The following is a 14,884-nucleotide window of genomic DNA, read 5'->3' as shown; positions in this document are numbered from 1 at the left end:
ACCTAATATCCAACCTACTCAATACTTCTGTACCATCCCCTGGAGAGCTGCGTTCTCCAGGGAACCCCCAAAAGCCGGGGGCAGGCATGGCTGCTGTGCCCAGACGCGCTGCTCTGGATGGAGCACACCCTGCTTCAGCCCGGTGCTCAGCACGGAGCTGGAGTGTTTGAATAAGCTCCGGGAAGCGAATGGCAGTTTTTAGGGCTTATCCCAAGTTAATGAAAGAGGTGGTGATTTTTGCTCATGGATTTGCATCGTTCAGTTACACCGAAAGCTGTCAGGGATGATGTGGCAGAACGGTATTTACTCAGGTGCAACACCAATAGAAATTGCTGCTTCTTTTGGTGCACAGGGATTTTAAAGCCCATCAGATGGAGCTGATGGGTGCGGTGTGTGGGTGATGGGAATAAAGCCCAGCTCCAAATGGGCAGCAGCTCTGCTGACAGCGCCCTGTTGGCGCTGCACTGTGCGTGGAGGCCATCTCCTGCGCCACATCCAGAGAGATTTGCGTTCGCTCACTACAGAGAATATGTAAATGATCCCTGCACGAGACAGTGTTCAGAATGAGTCTCGTGTGTCATCCCCACTCCCTGGCACCACTGATCTGTAAGGCAAACACAGCGCCTCACGCCAGGTCACCTTCATCGATTCCTGATGGTTTTTTTTTGTGGGTATGCTATTTTCAACCAACATCAGAAGCTAAATTACAGCCCTCTCCTAGGATCTCGCGTTCAGCACTGGAAAATCTCTGTTGCGTTTATGACTCTGCCAGTAAGAGCTTCTCTCTCTTTTCCCCCCTCAGGGCCGATGCATCAACTTCAGCCGAGTTCAGTCTCAGTAGAGAAGGAGAAGAGGATCCCAGGAGGAAAGACAGCCACACTGCCACTTTTCAAGCAAGCAGAGAGAACAGAGCACTTCCTCACATCTCTTGGATCCCTGTCAAGCCCGAATTCCAAAGGTTTCTGCATTTTACGCTCCCGGAAGGCAGCGCTGCCGCCCCGAATCCCTGTGCCTCACCCTGGCACACCAGTGCTCTGCGACTGGCAGCAGGGACCAGACGAACAGCGCTGACTTGCATGCCCGTGCGCTCAGAGACCACGAAAGGGAGAGCACAGACACCAAAGACGATAACGGTTTTCTATTTTTGTTATTTTATGGTTTTCTAAGGACTACAGACTCTCAGGACACCGCGTGCCTTCAGCAGCGACGCGGAGCTTCTCACAGGCAGAGACGGCACGTGTTGTTTGAGCGGGGACTACTGGCCTGAGGCGGAGGGTAACAACTCCCACCAGGCTAAGCAAGCGCGCGAGAGCCAAGTGCCTTACAGCGATGTCAGATCACAAAGCCCCTCGCGAGCCTCCCATCACATCCTGCCTTACAGGAACCTTCTGACTGGAAATCCTGTCACACTAACACTGAAAAGTGCACACGCATGACAAAACGTAGACAGGGCGCCTCAAGGTATTGGTAGCAAGCAAGACTTTGCCCTTTAGTTTTTGAAGACACCTTTCTTTCATTATGCACCCGGGATAGGAAGAAAATTAATAGAGCGTTATTCCACGGGAAGACAGCCTGTAACCAGAGATCTTGAACGGAGTTTGAGGGACTGACGCTTCAAGACCTTGACATTGTGGCTGGTGGTTTTTCCCCTCTCCTGCATTCGGAGTTCAGCAGCGCATAAAACATCATCATCATCTATAAACATACCTAGCAGTCGCAGGCTTATCTATTTCCATTTTTTTTAGGTTAAAAAAAAGCAGTAGCCACTAAGCTGGTATCTCAGGGTTTTTTTTCCCCCCCTCGAATCTCCAAGGGCTCTTCAGCGTCACAAGCCAGCAACTCTCTTTGCATGAGAATTTCAAAGTTTAATTAATATAATTAAAGGCAACAGCAAGCAGCAGCCTGTGAAGATTTTGCTCATCTTTTTTATGCCTTTTGACATTGAATGACCTATTACTGTATGCGCGTTGCTCGGTTTCCGAGGGGGCACCGAGCGTCGGTTGCAATTCTGCATCGGAAAAAGACCTCCTTCCATCAATGGAGACATTAAATGCACGGGAGCGCCGGCCATCACAAAACATCGACCACGTATGTATTATAATTTTTTAGAAAAACCAGTGTCGTGTCACGTCGACGATGCCAAATTATGTTAGCGTGAGCGGAAACACTGTGGGGGAGGAAGGAGGGAGCAGCTGAAGGAAAAGGCTCAAATGATCCAGTCACTTTCGATACTGTACTTCAGACACAGAATGGATATTCGAGTCGAAACCTGACAAAGCGCCCCCGCTTTGATGGGAACCGGTATAGACAATGACCAGTGGCTGGGTCAGTGGGATGTCTCTCTGCGAGCAGAGAGGCTTATCAAATGACACTAAAAATAAGTTCAGCAACCATCACGTTGGAGGGGGAAAGGCGAACATTTCACATTTGGTGGGCATGAATGTGCGCAAGATGGAAAGAGCAACGCGAAGCATCCTGGGCTAATTATCTCCTTTGTGCTCTTCACGGAAATTGCAAGGGACATAAATAATTCTCTTGGTCGATGTCCAAATCCGTGGCACTGCCCAAAGAAGCCTTTACATATATCCACTCGCTTACATCTTCTGCTTGAGTTTATTTATGTCACTGGTAGCCTCATCATCAACAGCCATGTGTGCACGTCAGACTATAAATAAAATTATTATCTAGGTTTCAGTGCTTATTTCCTTCTTCTCCTGCCTCCCCAGCCTCCCATACTCTTCACAGCCTGCATTGTGCCAGCTACGCGGTCACCCTCGATACCACCTTCACTGCACAGCCCGTCTTCCTGTGTCCCTGCGTGGCATGCGGGTAGCACTGGCCGCAGCCTGACTGGGAGCTCTGACTGGTCCACAGCTTCTGGGACCCCGCCAGCAGCGGCTTGTGCAGTCACGCAAACAGAGGGGCCTGCAGACACAGCCTGTCACTCCTGCACCTCGCGCACTCCCCGCATCGGTCCCACTGGCTGTCGGCTGGGAACCGTTTAGCCCAGTCCTGTTGGTCTTATCGATGAAGGCCAGCATCAACGAGGTTCTGGAGGTTGCGTAACTGGAGGTGAGGAACCCAAACTCGGCAGGTCTAGGACACAGGCGAGGTTCCATACCATTCCTCAGTATGCTGAGGCAGCGCAGGCAGAAACACTGATCCCATCAGGCATCAAGTTAAAATAAAATCTGCTCCCTTTTAGTGATTTCCCCTCATTTTTAACGTAAACACAACACTTCTCTGAGGTATCGCTGCAATTGTCAGCTTGCATTTGGAGCAGCGTGTGGGTAACAGGAGAGGATGCAGATGAAGAGGGTTTCTCCCCCCACATGTATCTGCTGTCTCTCAAGGAGCGTTTGTAACAGAATCACAGAAACAGGAATCCACCAACCATCCTTTGCCCTCTCTTCCTCTCTATCCATACTCATTAAAACCCGTGGAATGCGCAATTCCTCACAGACACCAAACAAAATCCTATTTCAGGTATCAACACTGATTTTCCCTTCTAACTGTCATGGTATTACGCTACGCTACGCTACAGTTTTCGTTCACCTGCAGATAACACTCTGATAGTTCCACTATGTACAGTGGGGAGTGTCTGTCACAAATAACTTTGGGGAAAGAGGCACAGGGGAACGATAGTTAAAAACCCACTGATTCATGATGACACAAAGTGAGATTTCCTTGGCACAAGAGCTTAACGTGCTTGAGAAAACCACAACTGGAAGGGCAAGTGTCCCCCTCACACAGTTCCAAACCCTGGGTATCTCCTTACACAAGTCCGTGTGCGGATAATATCGTCAGCTGTTGCATCCTGGGTAAGAACAGTAACAGTCTCGGAAAACTGTGAGCATGAGAGAGATCACAGAATCATAGAATGCTTTGGGTTGGAAGGGACCTTAAAGATCATCTGATTCCAATTCCCACGCCACGGGCAGGGACTTCCCCCTGGCTCACGCTGCCCAAGCCCCATCCGGCCTGGCCTTGAACCCCTCCAGGGATGGGGCAGCCACGGCTGCTCTGGGCAACCTGGGCCACGGCCTCTCCACCCTCATTGTAAAGAAATTCCTCCTCGTGTCTAGTCTGTATCTTCCCCTCTCCACTTTATAGCCATTCGTCCTCCTACTATCATTACATGCCTTTACCAGAAGTCTCTCCCCAGCTTTCCTGGAGGCCTCCTTCAAGTACCAGAGCTCCAGAACACCTCCTACCTAGAGCTATGTATGAACGCCCGTCTGAAACTGCTCCATACCAAGATGCCAGCTCTCATTTCAGTATCTTATTTCCATGCCAAAAAACCCGAAACACAGGCAAGACGGCAACTGCCAGCACTGGGCAGTGCGACCCTTCACAGTAAACTGGCGTAGGAAACCTCCAATATCTCCAGAAATCATGGGAGAAAGTATACCCAATGAGACAGGTTTCCCTTTCCTGGAAGGCGCGGTTTTCCAGGAGCACGCACTCCGCTTTCTGTTCACACAGAGCGAGGGGTGTCTGTCATAGCGCCTGTGAGGGCTGGTTCCAGCAACACGTGCCAGGTGCATCCCTGCCCTCTGGATCCTGCAGTGGGCACTCTGGATGCCGCTCTGGACTCCAGGGATTTTCCCTCGAATCAGAACACACTTGGGGGTTTCTGTGGCAACCACAAGCACTGAGAGAGAGCAAAGGAAAGAGTGAAACCTAGAAAATCCTGCCGCATAGCAATTACCGAATGCCTGGAGAGTGACAGTAACAGCGGATTCTCTCCTGTGCAGTGCGTTATTTCACTTGTAGACGCCTCACACTGCACCGACAACGTGCGCTCATTTGTTTCCATTACAGCTGAACTACAAGTTGCGCTTCATCCCAGCTTTATAGATGGTGCACACCTTGCTCACTCGCAGTGCGCTGACAGCACACCGGGCGTAGAACCGGACACAACAGTAGAATGGTTTGGGTTGGCAGAGACTTCACAGCCCAGGATCCAAAGCTCTGGATGCAGCCCATGACCTGGTTGGTTTCTGGGCTGCCAGCACACATCGCTGGCTCTCGTCCAGCTTCTCATCAATCAGCACCCAAGTCCTTCAATCCTTTCTCCACCCAGCCCGTACCTGTCTGGGATTGCCCTGATCCAGGCATAGGATCTTGCACTTGTCCTGACTGAACCTCATGGGGTTTGCACAGGCCCGCCCATCCCTCCAGCCTGCCCGGGTCTCTCTGGGCGCATCCCCTACGCACAGCACGAGACAGTAACTACAGGGAAGCAAGCATCAGCGCCAGGGGACAAGAAAGAGGCGATAGGGACTCTCACCCAGACACCACCAGCTACATGGACCCGTTTCAGACACACAGAACCGAGCAGGAAAGGCCTGAAGTGCCAGGAAAACTGAAAGCTGGTTTCTCTGTCTTTACTCCCCAGCAATAGATGTCTGCAATCACTGTTCTTGGGCAGACACTCAAACTAAACCTGGTCTGCACGAGACAGGAGCAGCACTCTCTAATAACCTCTTGACTTTTAAGGGATCTGTTGATGTTTGTTTTACTTAATCACGCTCAGAAATGCAATGCACCCCTCACCATGCACCAGAGCATCATGAGCAAGAAAAGCATGCTGGGGAACAGAGCACTCTTGGTACGCAGCAATAGCGCCAGCTGGTCCTTGAGGAGACCCCGCTACGACCAAGATACAGCAGGATTTACAGGGACAGGAAACATTACTGTGGACAATGGGATAGGGATATAACAAGGCTGCTTTTATTTTATACATTCCGATAATAGCAGAAATTAATTGGCTGGAGTTAATGTGAAATAAAAATCCAAATGAATTTTTCAGCGCTCCCTTTCGGTCATTTATTAATTGAAGAGGAACTACAGCTTTCATCAAACATTAACCCGCAGGGCTCAGACCAAAGAAGACAGGTCCACCTGGTCCAAGAGGAACGGGAAGGGGCTTCTCCCAAGCGCACAACGCAGGCTCATTCCAAGACACAAGCACCACACAAAACCCCAGGCAGGCTGGCAGAAATTCACACTCTTATTTGTCCTGCAGGAAATGACCGTGCCGGATCTCTCCACACCACCTTTAATGCGACATTGCTGCTCCACACTTCACAGACCAACATTAGCTTATCGGCATGGTATTAAAATGTCCTAATGCACCCATGCTGTGCAACCCCAACTCCTGGGTGCGCTGCGGTTTTTAAAGGAAAAAGCTAACATTATTTTTCCACCGCCTCGGTGAAGGGTACCTCATGCAAGTCACGTTTACAACCCTTCCTGTGATCTGATGCACACCAAGCACACAGTTATCCAGCTTCCTCAAAATCCATGGTGACACAAGACTGTGCTGCTCATCGTTCTCACTTTTAACATGTCCTTACCATTCAAATCATGTTGACGTACTCAAGGGGGAGCGAGGGGAAGGTGAGAGCCACAAGTAGGGGAGGTTTTACCCTGTGCTTTGTCTCCCCGCACGTGGAGAGGGACTGGCGAGTTCTATATTCCAGCATTTTGGACAGATCTGCCTGCTCCAGCTGGTGAGAACGGTCTCTCCTGTTCCTCACATCCCAGCTGTGTGGAAGGGCTATGAAGCCATCGATGAGGTTTTTTTTCCAGGTGGAAAAAATCCACGTTTTATCCTGTGGTTACTGACTGCTGCCTCGTGACTGCACTAACGCTGCTCTGCCGCAGCACAGCTTTCTCTTTCCTGGGTCACTGGGAAGCAGCCAAGGTGCCGTCCCATCAGCCTTTAGAGGTGAGTGAGCTGCCTAGAACTTCTTGCTTGGAAGAGGAGCCTTGGAGGAGGCTTCTGGAAACTAAAACCTGCAGGGCTGGGAGGCAGGGCCTGGCTCTGACCGCTCCCGCCTGTGCCTGTCCCATGCCGCTGGATGTTTCCCATCTCCCGGGAAGCCCAGTGGGGAGCACATGCCTCCCTCTCCGTAGCTGATCTGAACACACTAGTTCTGCAGAGGCACTACTGACTCTTTCCTCCACCCCATGGCTGCTGCAGCTTGGGAAGCACTCACGGCCCGGAGGATCTCCCACAGGATAACACAAGGGGCTGGAAAGGGGAACGGGACACACCAATAACTCAAACTAGAGGTTCAGCAGCTGCACCCAGATGCGAGCACATGGTGCACCCTGTTAGAGCCGTTACTGCCCTGCACGTGTGACAATCAGGAAGAAAGTAGTGGTTTCCCAGGAGCTCTGCGATTCCCAGGCCAAGAGTGGGCAGGAATAGGGACAGCCAGTAAGAGCCTCTGAGCCTGCCCTCCACTGCAGCTGCAGCTGCACGCAGTCTGCCCTCTTCACAAGGAGGTCTGTTGGTGGCGGGGGACGCAAGGAGTGCCTCCCACGCCAGGAACTCCAGCCCAACCCTACCAACAGAAAAGGCCCAAAGAAGAAGATCACCTGCTGAAGCTATGCTCAGGCACTAAAGAGGAACATTCCCTTCCTGATAGCAAAAGGAGGCAGGGAGTCTCAGGCATCACCCTCGGCAAAGACACAGGCCCAGGGCAAAGCGGTGCTTTTGAACACACCACCGTGCAACGTGAAGCCTTGGATGTCAGGAAGCAGAGACTGCACCAAGGAGAAACCAAAGCGGCTAAAAACACACGCATCAAGAACTCGGACATTATGCTATAGGCAAGCAGAGTGAAAGACGCGTGTGCTAATGAGCATCTCCCAAATACTTACTGTGCAGCTACAGAATTACTTCATTGCAAAATCCCTAGTCGAGAGGCTTATCAGACCTGGCAGGCACTATTTTATGTCACAAATCTGTTTTGTATTGGCTCAATTAAAATTGTTATATATTTTTGGGTCCTGTGTAGGTGCCATCTGTTTAACAGCGCAAGCAGGTCCTGCGATGCACTGGTAAATTTTCTGCTGCAATCGTTTTTTTAATATAATGAGGGGCGTTGGATACAAGAAACTGCCTAAATTCAATGATTTTTTTGGGTTTTTTTGGCAGTAAACTTACAGTGATCCTTGCTCTGTTACAGGGATGGCTCCACATCCTATGGAAAAGCAAACAGTTGAGCTACATGTTTGCACTGAAGTCACATTATTTAATTCACACTTAGTTGTTTCATTTGCTTCTTCTGTAAACGAGCTCTTTTCCTCCAGACTGGAATCCACGGGATTGCTCTCCGCAAACTGCCTGTGGCTGCCTCCTGCACAGCCACCTGGACCATGTGTGGAAGTCACCTCCTCGCCTCAGCAACAATGGTTGCAGGTCTGTGGCAGCAGGCCGGGTCTCTGCCTGTTCCAGCACAGATTTCCCCGTTACTGGAGATCGGGGCACTGGACAAAGGAAACGGATCTGACAGCCAAGAACCCCACAGCGGCCTCTGCATGGGAAGCCACGCCATTCCTCACCCCACCGACACCTCCGCAGGACCCATGGGGACAGGGTGGAGCTGCCTCACACGGCTGCGCTGGCGCTTCCTACTCAGCAAAGTCACAGAGAGAAAAGAAACCCCACCAGTATCCAACTGGCTACTGAGTGGCCAATTTGGGCGCTGGGGCCGGCGTACCAGCACCAAGTTGATGCAGCAAGAGCTGCCAGGTCCGCCTCTGCTGTCAAAGTGCCTTGGAGAACTCGGCCCTGTGTGTCCCGGGGAGGAGGACGTGGGACGAAGCACAGCCATGAATTGGGGTTTGTAGGGTGGGAGGGCATCAAGGGGAGGCCTGAGCTCCCTGCGTGCCACGAGCGCAGCTACTGCATGTGGCTCAGCCCCTGAGCCGGCGCGCCGCGGCTGAGGGCAATGAACATGAACCACACAAACAGCTCAGCAACATGATCAGAGGCAAATGCACCTTTCTGAGGCAGAAACCCCACCTGCATAGAGCAGTGTGACAGGCTCAAGCAGAGCCAAACCCAGGGACAGATCTCCCGGGAAACGGAACCTGAACTTTTTTATACTCTGGGTTTTTTTGGGTTTTTTTTTATCATTTTTAGCTCTTGCTGTTACCTTACAAGCACTGAAATGCTGTTCCTAAATCGCAACGCATTACAAAAGCTCCACACCCAACCCATCAGTTGGTTTTCTTTTAAAAGACGCAGCCTCAGACTCTGCTGCATTCCACAACCTGTTGTAGGAGAGAAGGGAATGCAACGGCACAATGCTCCTGCTTATTTTGAGGTTCTCAGCTTTGCTTTGCTGTCCAGAGAGGGAGGCCAGGTTTGAGCTCAGAATTTATACACACAGAACTGCAGTGGATTGAGCAGCACATGAGAACGCAGTGAGAGCCCTGCTCAGGATGCTCAGCCCAACTCCCTCAGTGGGAAGAGAAATAAAAGAGAACGCAGCATATCACAAACCCTTCAGGTGGTCTGTGGTACCTCGGCCACCTCATTTTTCCCTCTTGCATTCCCTGCAAGCTCACCGAGGCCTGACTTGCTTCAACATGGCAAGGGGGGTGTTTATCCCCAGCAGATGTGGGCTGAGGATTGCTGAGGGCAGCAACGCCCGCGCACTCCCAGCACAAAGCCTTCCAGGGTAGCCAGAAGTGAAGACAGAATCTTTTCCTAACATCCCACTTCCAAAATATCTTCAGGGAAACGGACACACACGAAGCACAACTCTCATCCACCTCTATATTTTACCTACAAGGCTGGAATCAGCCACAGAGTGCTTCCTCTCCCAGGTACCAAGGGATAGGTCAGGAGGACATGGCTTCAAGCTGTGCCAGGGCAGGTTCAAGTTGGACATCAGGAAAGATCTCTTCACTGAAAAGGTTCTAGGGCACAGGCAGAGGCTGCCCAGGGAGGTGGTGAAGTCCCCATCCCTGGAGAGGTTTGAAAGACGGGCAGATTAGGTGCTCAAGGATGGTTTAGCAGTGGACAGATACAGGTGGATTTAATGATCTTAAAGGTATTTTCCAACCAAGCGACTCTATGATTCTATGACCCAATCCCATGCTTCACTGTTTACTCAAGACTTCAGAAGCCAAGTACCTCCCCGGCCCTGGCCGCCTCGCTGAGCCCTGGCAACACCCCTCCGTCCTCTGAATCCCGTAACCACGCAGAGAAACCGGCCTGCTCGGACTCCAGGGCTGGAGCAAAGTATCTGACTTATTTACCTGGCAGCCAAACGCTGCAGCAAAGAACGGCACCACCGCAATGAACTGAAGCGACGGCACTGAACACCGCAGCCAAAGTCAACAATGCTCCTTCCAGAAACCTCTCCATGTTAGCCCTGCGCTCAGCAATTCCTCCCTGCTTGGGGCAGCGCCGGCAGCCGGAATACCCTGCGTCTATTGATAGAACTGCCAAATGCTGATTAAATAATGTGCTTTAGACAACCTGTGCAGGGAACATTAATTGAACTGCACACTTGATGGGCTCATCGTTACGCCGCTGGAATGGGGGGCTGGGCAATATCTCCTTGTATTTGATTAGGCAAATTAGGGAACAACGGTGGGAAATGCATTACTGTACAGACACAATGTCCAAAATGCGACTCTCTCTCACTACAGCTCTGGCCTCGATGCTCTTTGTTTGGTTTCTGCACAAGCTGAGGAAGAATTAAGTAGCCAGAAATATGCATTTGTCAAATGACAGCAGAACTGACCGGTAATAAACACCAGCTTCTGTTCAGGCTTCAGTCACAGGAATACCTCCTCAGGGAAAGCTCTTCCAAGCTTCTGGAGAAGTTCAGTGCAGAAAGTAGTAGAAACAGAGGAGACACGGCAGGCAGATGCAGTCGGAGCCAGGGAGCACTAACTACTGATGCAAGTTCACTTTGAGCTGGAAGCTGCCCTGGAGCAAAGCAGCTTTACGGAGTGAGAATCCCAGGAGCAGGGAATTGCAGCTCCCCAAGGGGTGATGGAACCGTCAAAAAGTTGTTCTGCAAAACTTGTTAAAGGCATATGTCCTGGTAATTTGGGAAGAAAGAGGAAGACAGCGGCAGGGATGGAGGATGAGGGAAGCTCAGGACAGCCAGCACGGGACACTCGGGCTGGCCCTGGCACCTCACACACCATCGAGGAGAGGTGAGAATTCAAGGTCACTCCATAACGCTAGGGGAGAATAAACATATGGTATAAAAGCAGAACAACCCCACCTTTCATCCGTAAAGTGGTTTTACGAGCTGAGCCGTCTCAGATACAAGGTGGCAAAGGGTCACTTCACAATACGGCCCTCTCAAATTGCAGTTCAAACTCAGAATTAATTATCCTCTCACCGTCTTGGGTTTTCTTTTCTTCTTTGCCTTACATTAACTGCAGCTGAAATTATTTTAAAGCAATGATCTTGAACATCTTGTCCTTCAGCTGGCCCTGAAAATCCATTTTCTACAGAAAGCCTCTGCTCTTTTCCAGGCTTTGCGCGAGTGCATGAAGCTCATCAAGGCTCGGGTTCTCTAGGGGTGTCAGGCGCTCCAACAATACCCAGGTGTCTGTCTGCTGGACGGACTCCAAGGCATTTTATTAACACGGATAGGGCAACTGGAAAGCAGTTTAACTCCTTAGGCATTCTGAGACCCGGCGAACGTGTCCCGCAGAGGCAGCAGAACACCCTTCACGAGTGCACAGCCACAAATACAAACTCTGAGTCACTGAGTTTTGAGACAAAAAGACCATCAAGAGCAGCAGACACGGGCTGAGACACCAGTCTGACAAAGATAAACACTTTTCACGCAATGATACCTACAAAAGCCCATCCTGAAGCCGAGCCACTCAGAAACCCCCACACTCTCGGAAACACCTTTTCCCCCTTCCTGTGTTAACTCTGGGCACAGCAGGAAACATGGCGGCTTCCCCACATGGAGCCCACACAGCTGCATTAGGGAGCCATTCACCTATGCTAGTCGCTCTCGGCGTGCCATTAGGTGTGCCATTTTGGCATGGCTGTCGGTGGAAGGAGAGGCTCCCAACGCTGTCCCATGGGATGATGAGGCTGCACACCCCAGCGCAGCCATAAGCCCTACACGTGGCGGGCTGCTGCGTTGCCACGCTGCACGATGCCACACCACAGGGCAAACTGCTTCCTCAGCACACGAGCGGCACCGTGACTCCTTCTTTTACCTTCCTATTCAGCATGGTTTTCCATAGAAAGGGAGAAAACATCCCATTTTGAACATACTGCACAGAGGAGGTCCCAATCCAAACGGGCCTCTACAGAGACTGAGTGAAAGCAGATTTCTTAGGACGGTGTCCCCCATGCCCCTCGCAGCCACACCTCGGCCAAAACCCTTGGTCAGGGTCTGTGGTGACCCTACACCCAATCCCAGGTGGTCCTGAGCAGCAGGATTGGTTCTGCTCCTGAAAGCTGTTGAGCTCACGGGGAGCAGTTTCCAGGAGCTCTTGGCACTGCTTTGTCCATGGGCTGGTGTCAGCGATCAGGCCGGGCTGCAGCACTAAGCTTTCGTGAAAAGCTTCTGCAGACCCTGTCTGAAGCAGGATTTTACCAACACCCACTGGCAGACTGCTGGTGGGTGAAAGCCGAGAGGGGGTCTGCACGGTGTGGCTCCCGGGATCGGTGCCTGTCCACCCCATCCTTCAGGCTGGGTCGGACAGATCACGGGCTGGGGCAGCTCCAGCGAGCTGGGCTGTCGATGAGAGGAAGGGGCAGCCTGTCAACGTCCTGAGCTCTGGCTTTGCCTGTACTGTTCCAGCCTGGGCCCTGCGGGAGTTTCGGGACAGAATGAGGCAGCTCTGCAGGCTCGCGGGCCAGAGAGGGTTGGAGCGTTACCACCCTGCAGCCCTACTGTGTGCGCCTGAGCCTCGTGCAGTGCCGTGGAAAACCCTGGCACCAGGCAAAAGCTGAAGAGCTCTTCACAAGAGGAAGCAGAAGAACAGCATTCCCTCAGGCGCAGGGAGAGGGGCTCTGCGTGCCCCACAGTGACGCGGCAGGGCGAGGCGGGTCCGTGTCCTGATCCATCCACGTGCACACAGAATCGGCAGGAAGGCAACAGAGCATGCGAAGATCCTGTCAACGCACACCCAAACCAAGAACTGTGAGCACACGCCCTTGGCTTTCCAGGGACTACAGAAAACTTGAGCTCCTTCCTTGGAGCTCTAGTGATTTCCTTCAGAAACAAAAGACCCAGGAGGGACTGCCAGTTCTTCCAAGTAACAGAGACCCGTTATCAATAACACCCAAGAAACCACTTGGTTTCTTGGTCACGGTTCCAACCAAACATCCCTCCAGGCCGGTGACCTGCAGCAGGAGCAGCACAAACCCACAGCCTGTGACTGCAGCGCCTGCATCTCCCCTGCCTGCTTCCCAGCAGCTTGAGGCTGCCCCGACCAAGCGCACAGGGATCTTTATATCGTGCAGTCTCACAAGCTTCCTTTAACGTGAGATATTTCGTTTATATCCAGCGTGCCAAAAAGACCATGCAAACCAAAAAGATGCATCCTATAATTCTCCGCCTCAAAAAAATCAGTGTCCACTTAAAAAGCAAAGCTCCTTGTGAACCGCTCAGCGTACTCAGTACTTCAAAGACAGCAGTGAAGAGCTAAAAATCCAAGCCATGAAGAGACACGATTTAAACAGCTCAGCCATGAAGAGTGCTATGTCAGGGCCACCCATGCCCTCTCCTCCACTCCCCGCGCTGCCAGCCCGGTCACAGCCAAAGACATTTTATGGTGCCAAAGCATTACAGAGCGCAGGGGAGCTGGTGATCCAGAACCATGGAAGCATGGTTTCCCGTATCTGGGCTCTCCAGTGCACTGAGGACTTGGGAAGAGTGAAAGGAAGTTCAAGCCCTCTGCAGAATGGGGACCCGGACCCACAGCAGCTGAGAGGGGAGGAGAAAAGCCACCAGACTCTGCCTCTCACCTGAAGGAAAGAGCAGTGCCACTGGTGAGACCTGGAGAGACAAGTTCAGCGCCAAGGAAAAGCTCCCACAATGCTGTCTCAGCGTTTTACTTCACAAAGCCACCTCCATCCCTCCTGCACTCTTCCTGAGATATCAAGCCAAGAGAGGAAAGGTCTCCTGAGGAGACTTGAGTGAGCTGGGTGCCTCCAGCTTCGTCAGTGCGCTGGCTGGTGGCAGCCAGGGCCACTTGTAGCGTCCCATCTTCCTGCCCAGATAAAGAATTACTTGACAGGGACCTGGAAATCTTTAAGATGAGCTTCCCAGACAAAGTTAATGGCCAATGAATTCACACTGGGTGGTGGCTTTCAAGTCCCTTGCCCAACAGCTAGAAACCAAGCCAGGACGTCCCCTAACAAGGACAGGCACACCGTGCTGTGCAGAGTCAGGCCTTTCCCTCCAGAGCTGCACAAACCACATGTTCCTTTTCTCTCCTAGGGAGGAGGCTGTGTCCTCCGGCAGACGCCACATCCTGAGGGACAACTTCACCTGCACAGAGGTAAGGAGGACTCCTTGAAGTGGCCAATGTGGTGCTGGGTGCCTTCCTCACCCAGCAGCTCCGCTCGGGACAACAAATGGCACAGGCTGAGCGCCTCCTCCTCCAGCCCCAAACGCACTTTTAAAGCAACAAAATGACTGCAGGACAATTGAACCCCCACTTTCATTTATATTTGTTTCTCATTATGTGGCTGCTTCCACCGGCAGCTGAAGTTTAAGCAGGACTGGCTTAAAAGGTGAACGTTCCTCGCAGCTTTCTCATCAACTGTATTAAAATACAGGCATAAAAAGCCCAAGCCCCACAACGTTTTCTGTATTTGCTGAAGGATGATGTCCTCCTTGCCTTAAGCGTGTGCCAGATTACTCATAAACCTGGACCATATGCCACCGCAATTTACTGATGGGCCCAAGCTGTTTTGGTAGATACAAAATCCGAAGGGATTAGGGAGGCTCGATCCACGCTGAAAACAGAGCAACAGTGGTGGGGCAGCTGCTTGCTCTCTTTGCTCGGTTCTCAATTTAGGTCAGGAGCCAACAGCCTGCCCAAGCGCAGCGCTCGAGAGCTGCCGGGCAGAAGG

General features: G+C 51.8%; 1 protein-coding gene and 1 long non-coding RNA gene across 9 annotated transcripts in view; one reads left to right on the top strand and one right to left on the bottom strand.

Annotated features, from left to right (window-relative positions):
* ANTXR2 (ANTXR cell adhesion molecule 2) overlaps nucleotides 1-2,689 on the top strand; it is a 102,319-nt gene extending 99,630 nt beyond the window's left edge. The window contains exon 17 of the mRNA XM_054066343.1: nucleotides 803-2,689. Within this exon, the coding sequence (XP_053922318.1) occupies nucleotides 803-841 (39 nt within the window). The 3' untranslated portion in view covers nucleotides 842-2,689. The remainder of the gene's footprint in view (nucleotides 1-802) is intronic.
* Nucleotides 1-14,884, bottom strand: part of LOC128852172 (uncharacterized) — a 237,699-nt gene that overhangs the window by 45,223 nt on the left and 177,592 nt on the right. The gene's annotated exons all lie outside the window — the stretch shown is intronic.

This window comes from Cuculus canorus, chromosome 4 (assembly GCF_017976375.1).
Source record: "Cuculus canorus isolate bCucCan1 chromosome 4, bCucCan1.pri, whole genome shotgun sequence".
In the NCBI taxonomy this organism is placed as follows: Eukaryota; Metazoa; Chordata; class Aves; order Cuculiformes; family Cuculidae; genus Cuculus; species Cuculus canorus.
This window is presented reverse-complemented; position numbering and strand designations above follow the sequence as displayed.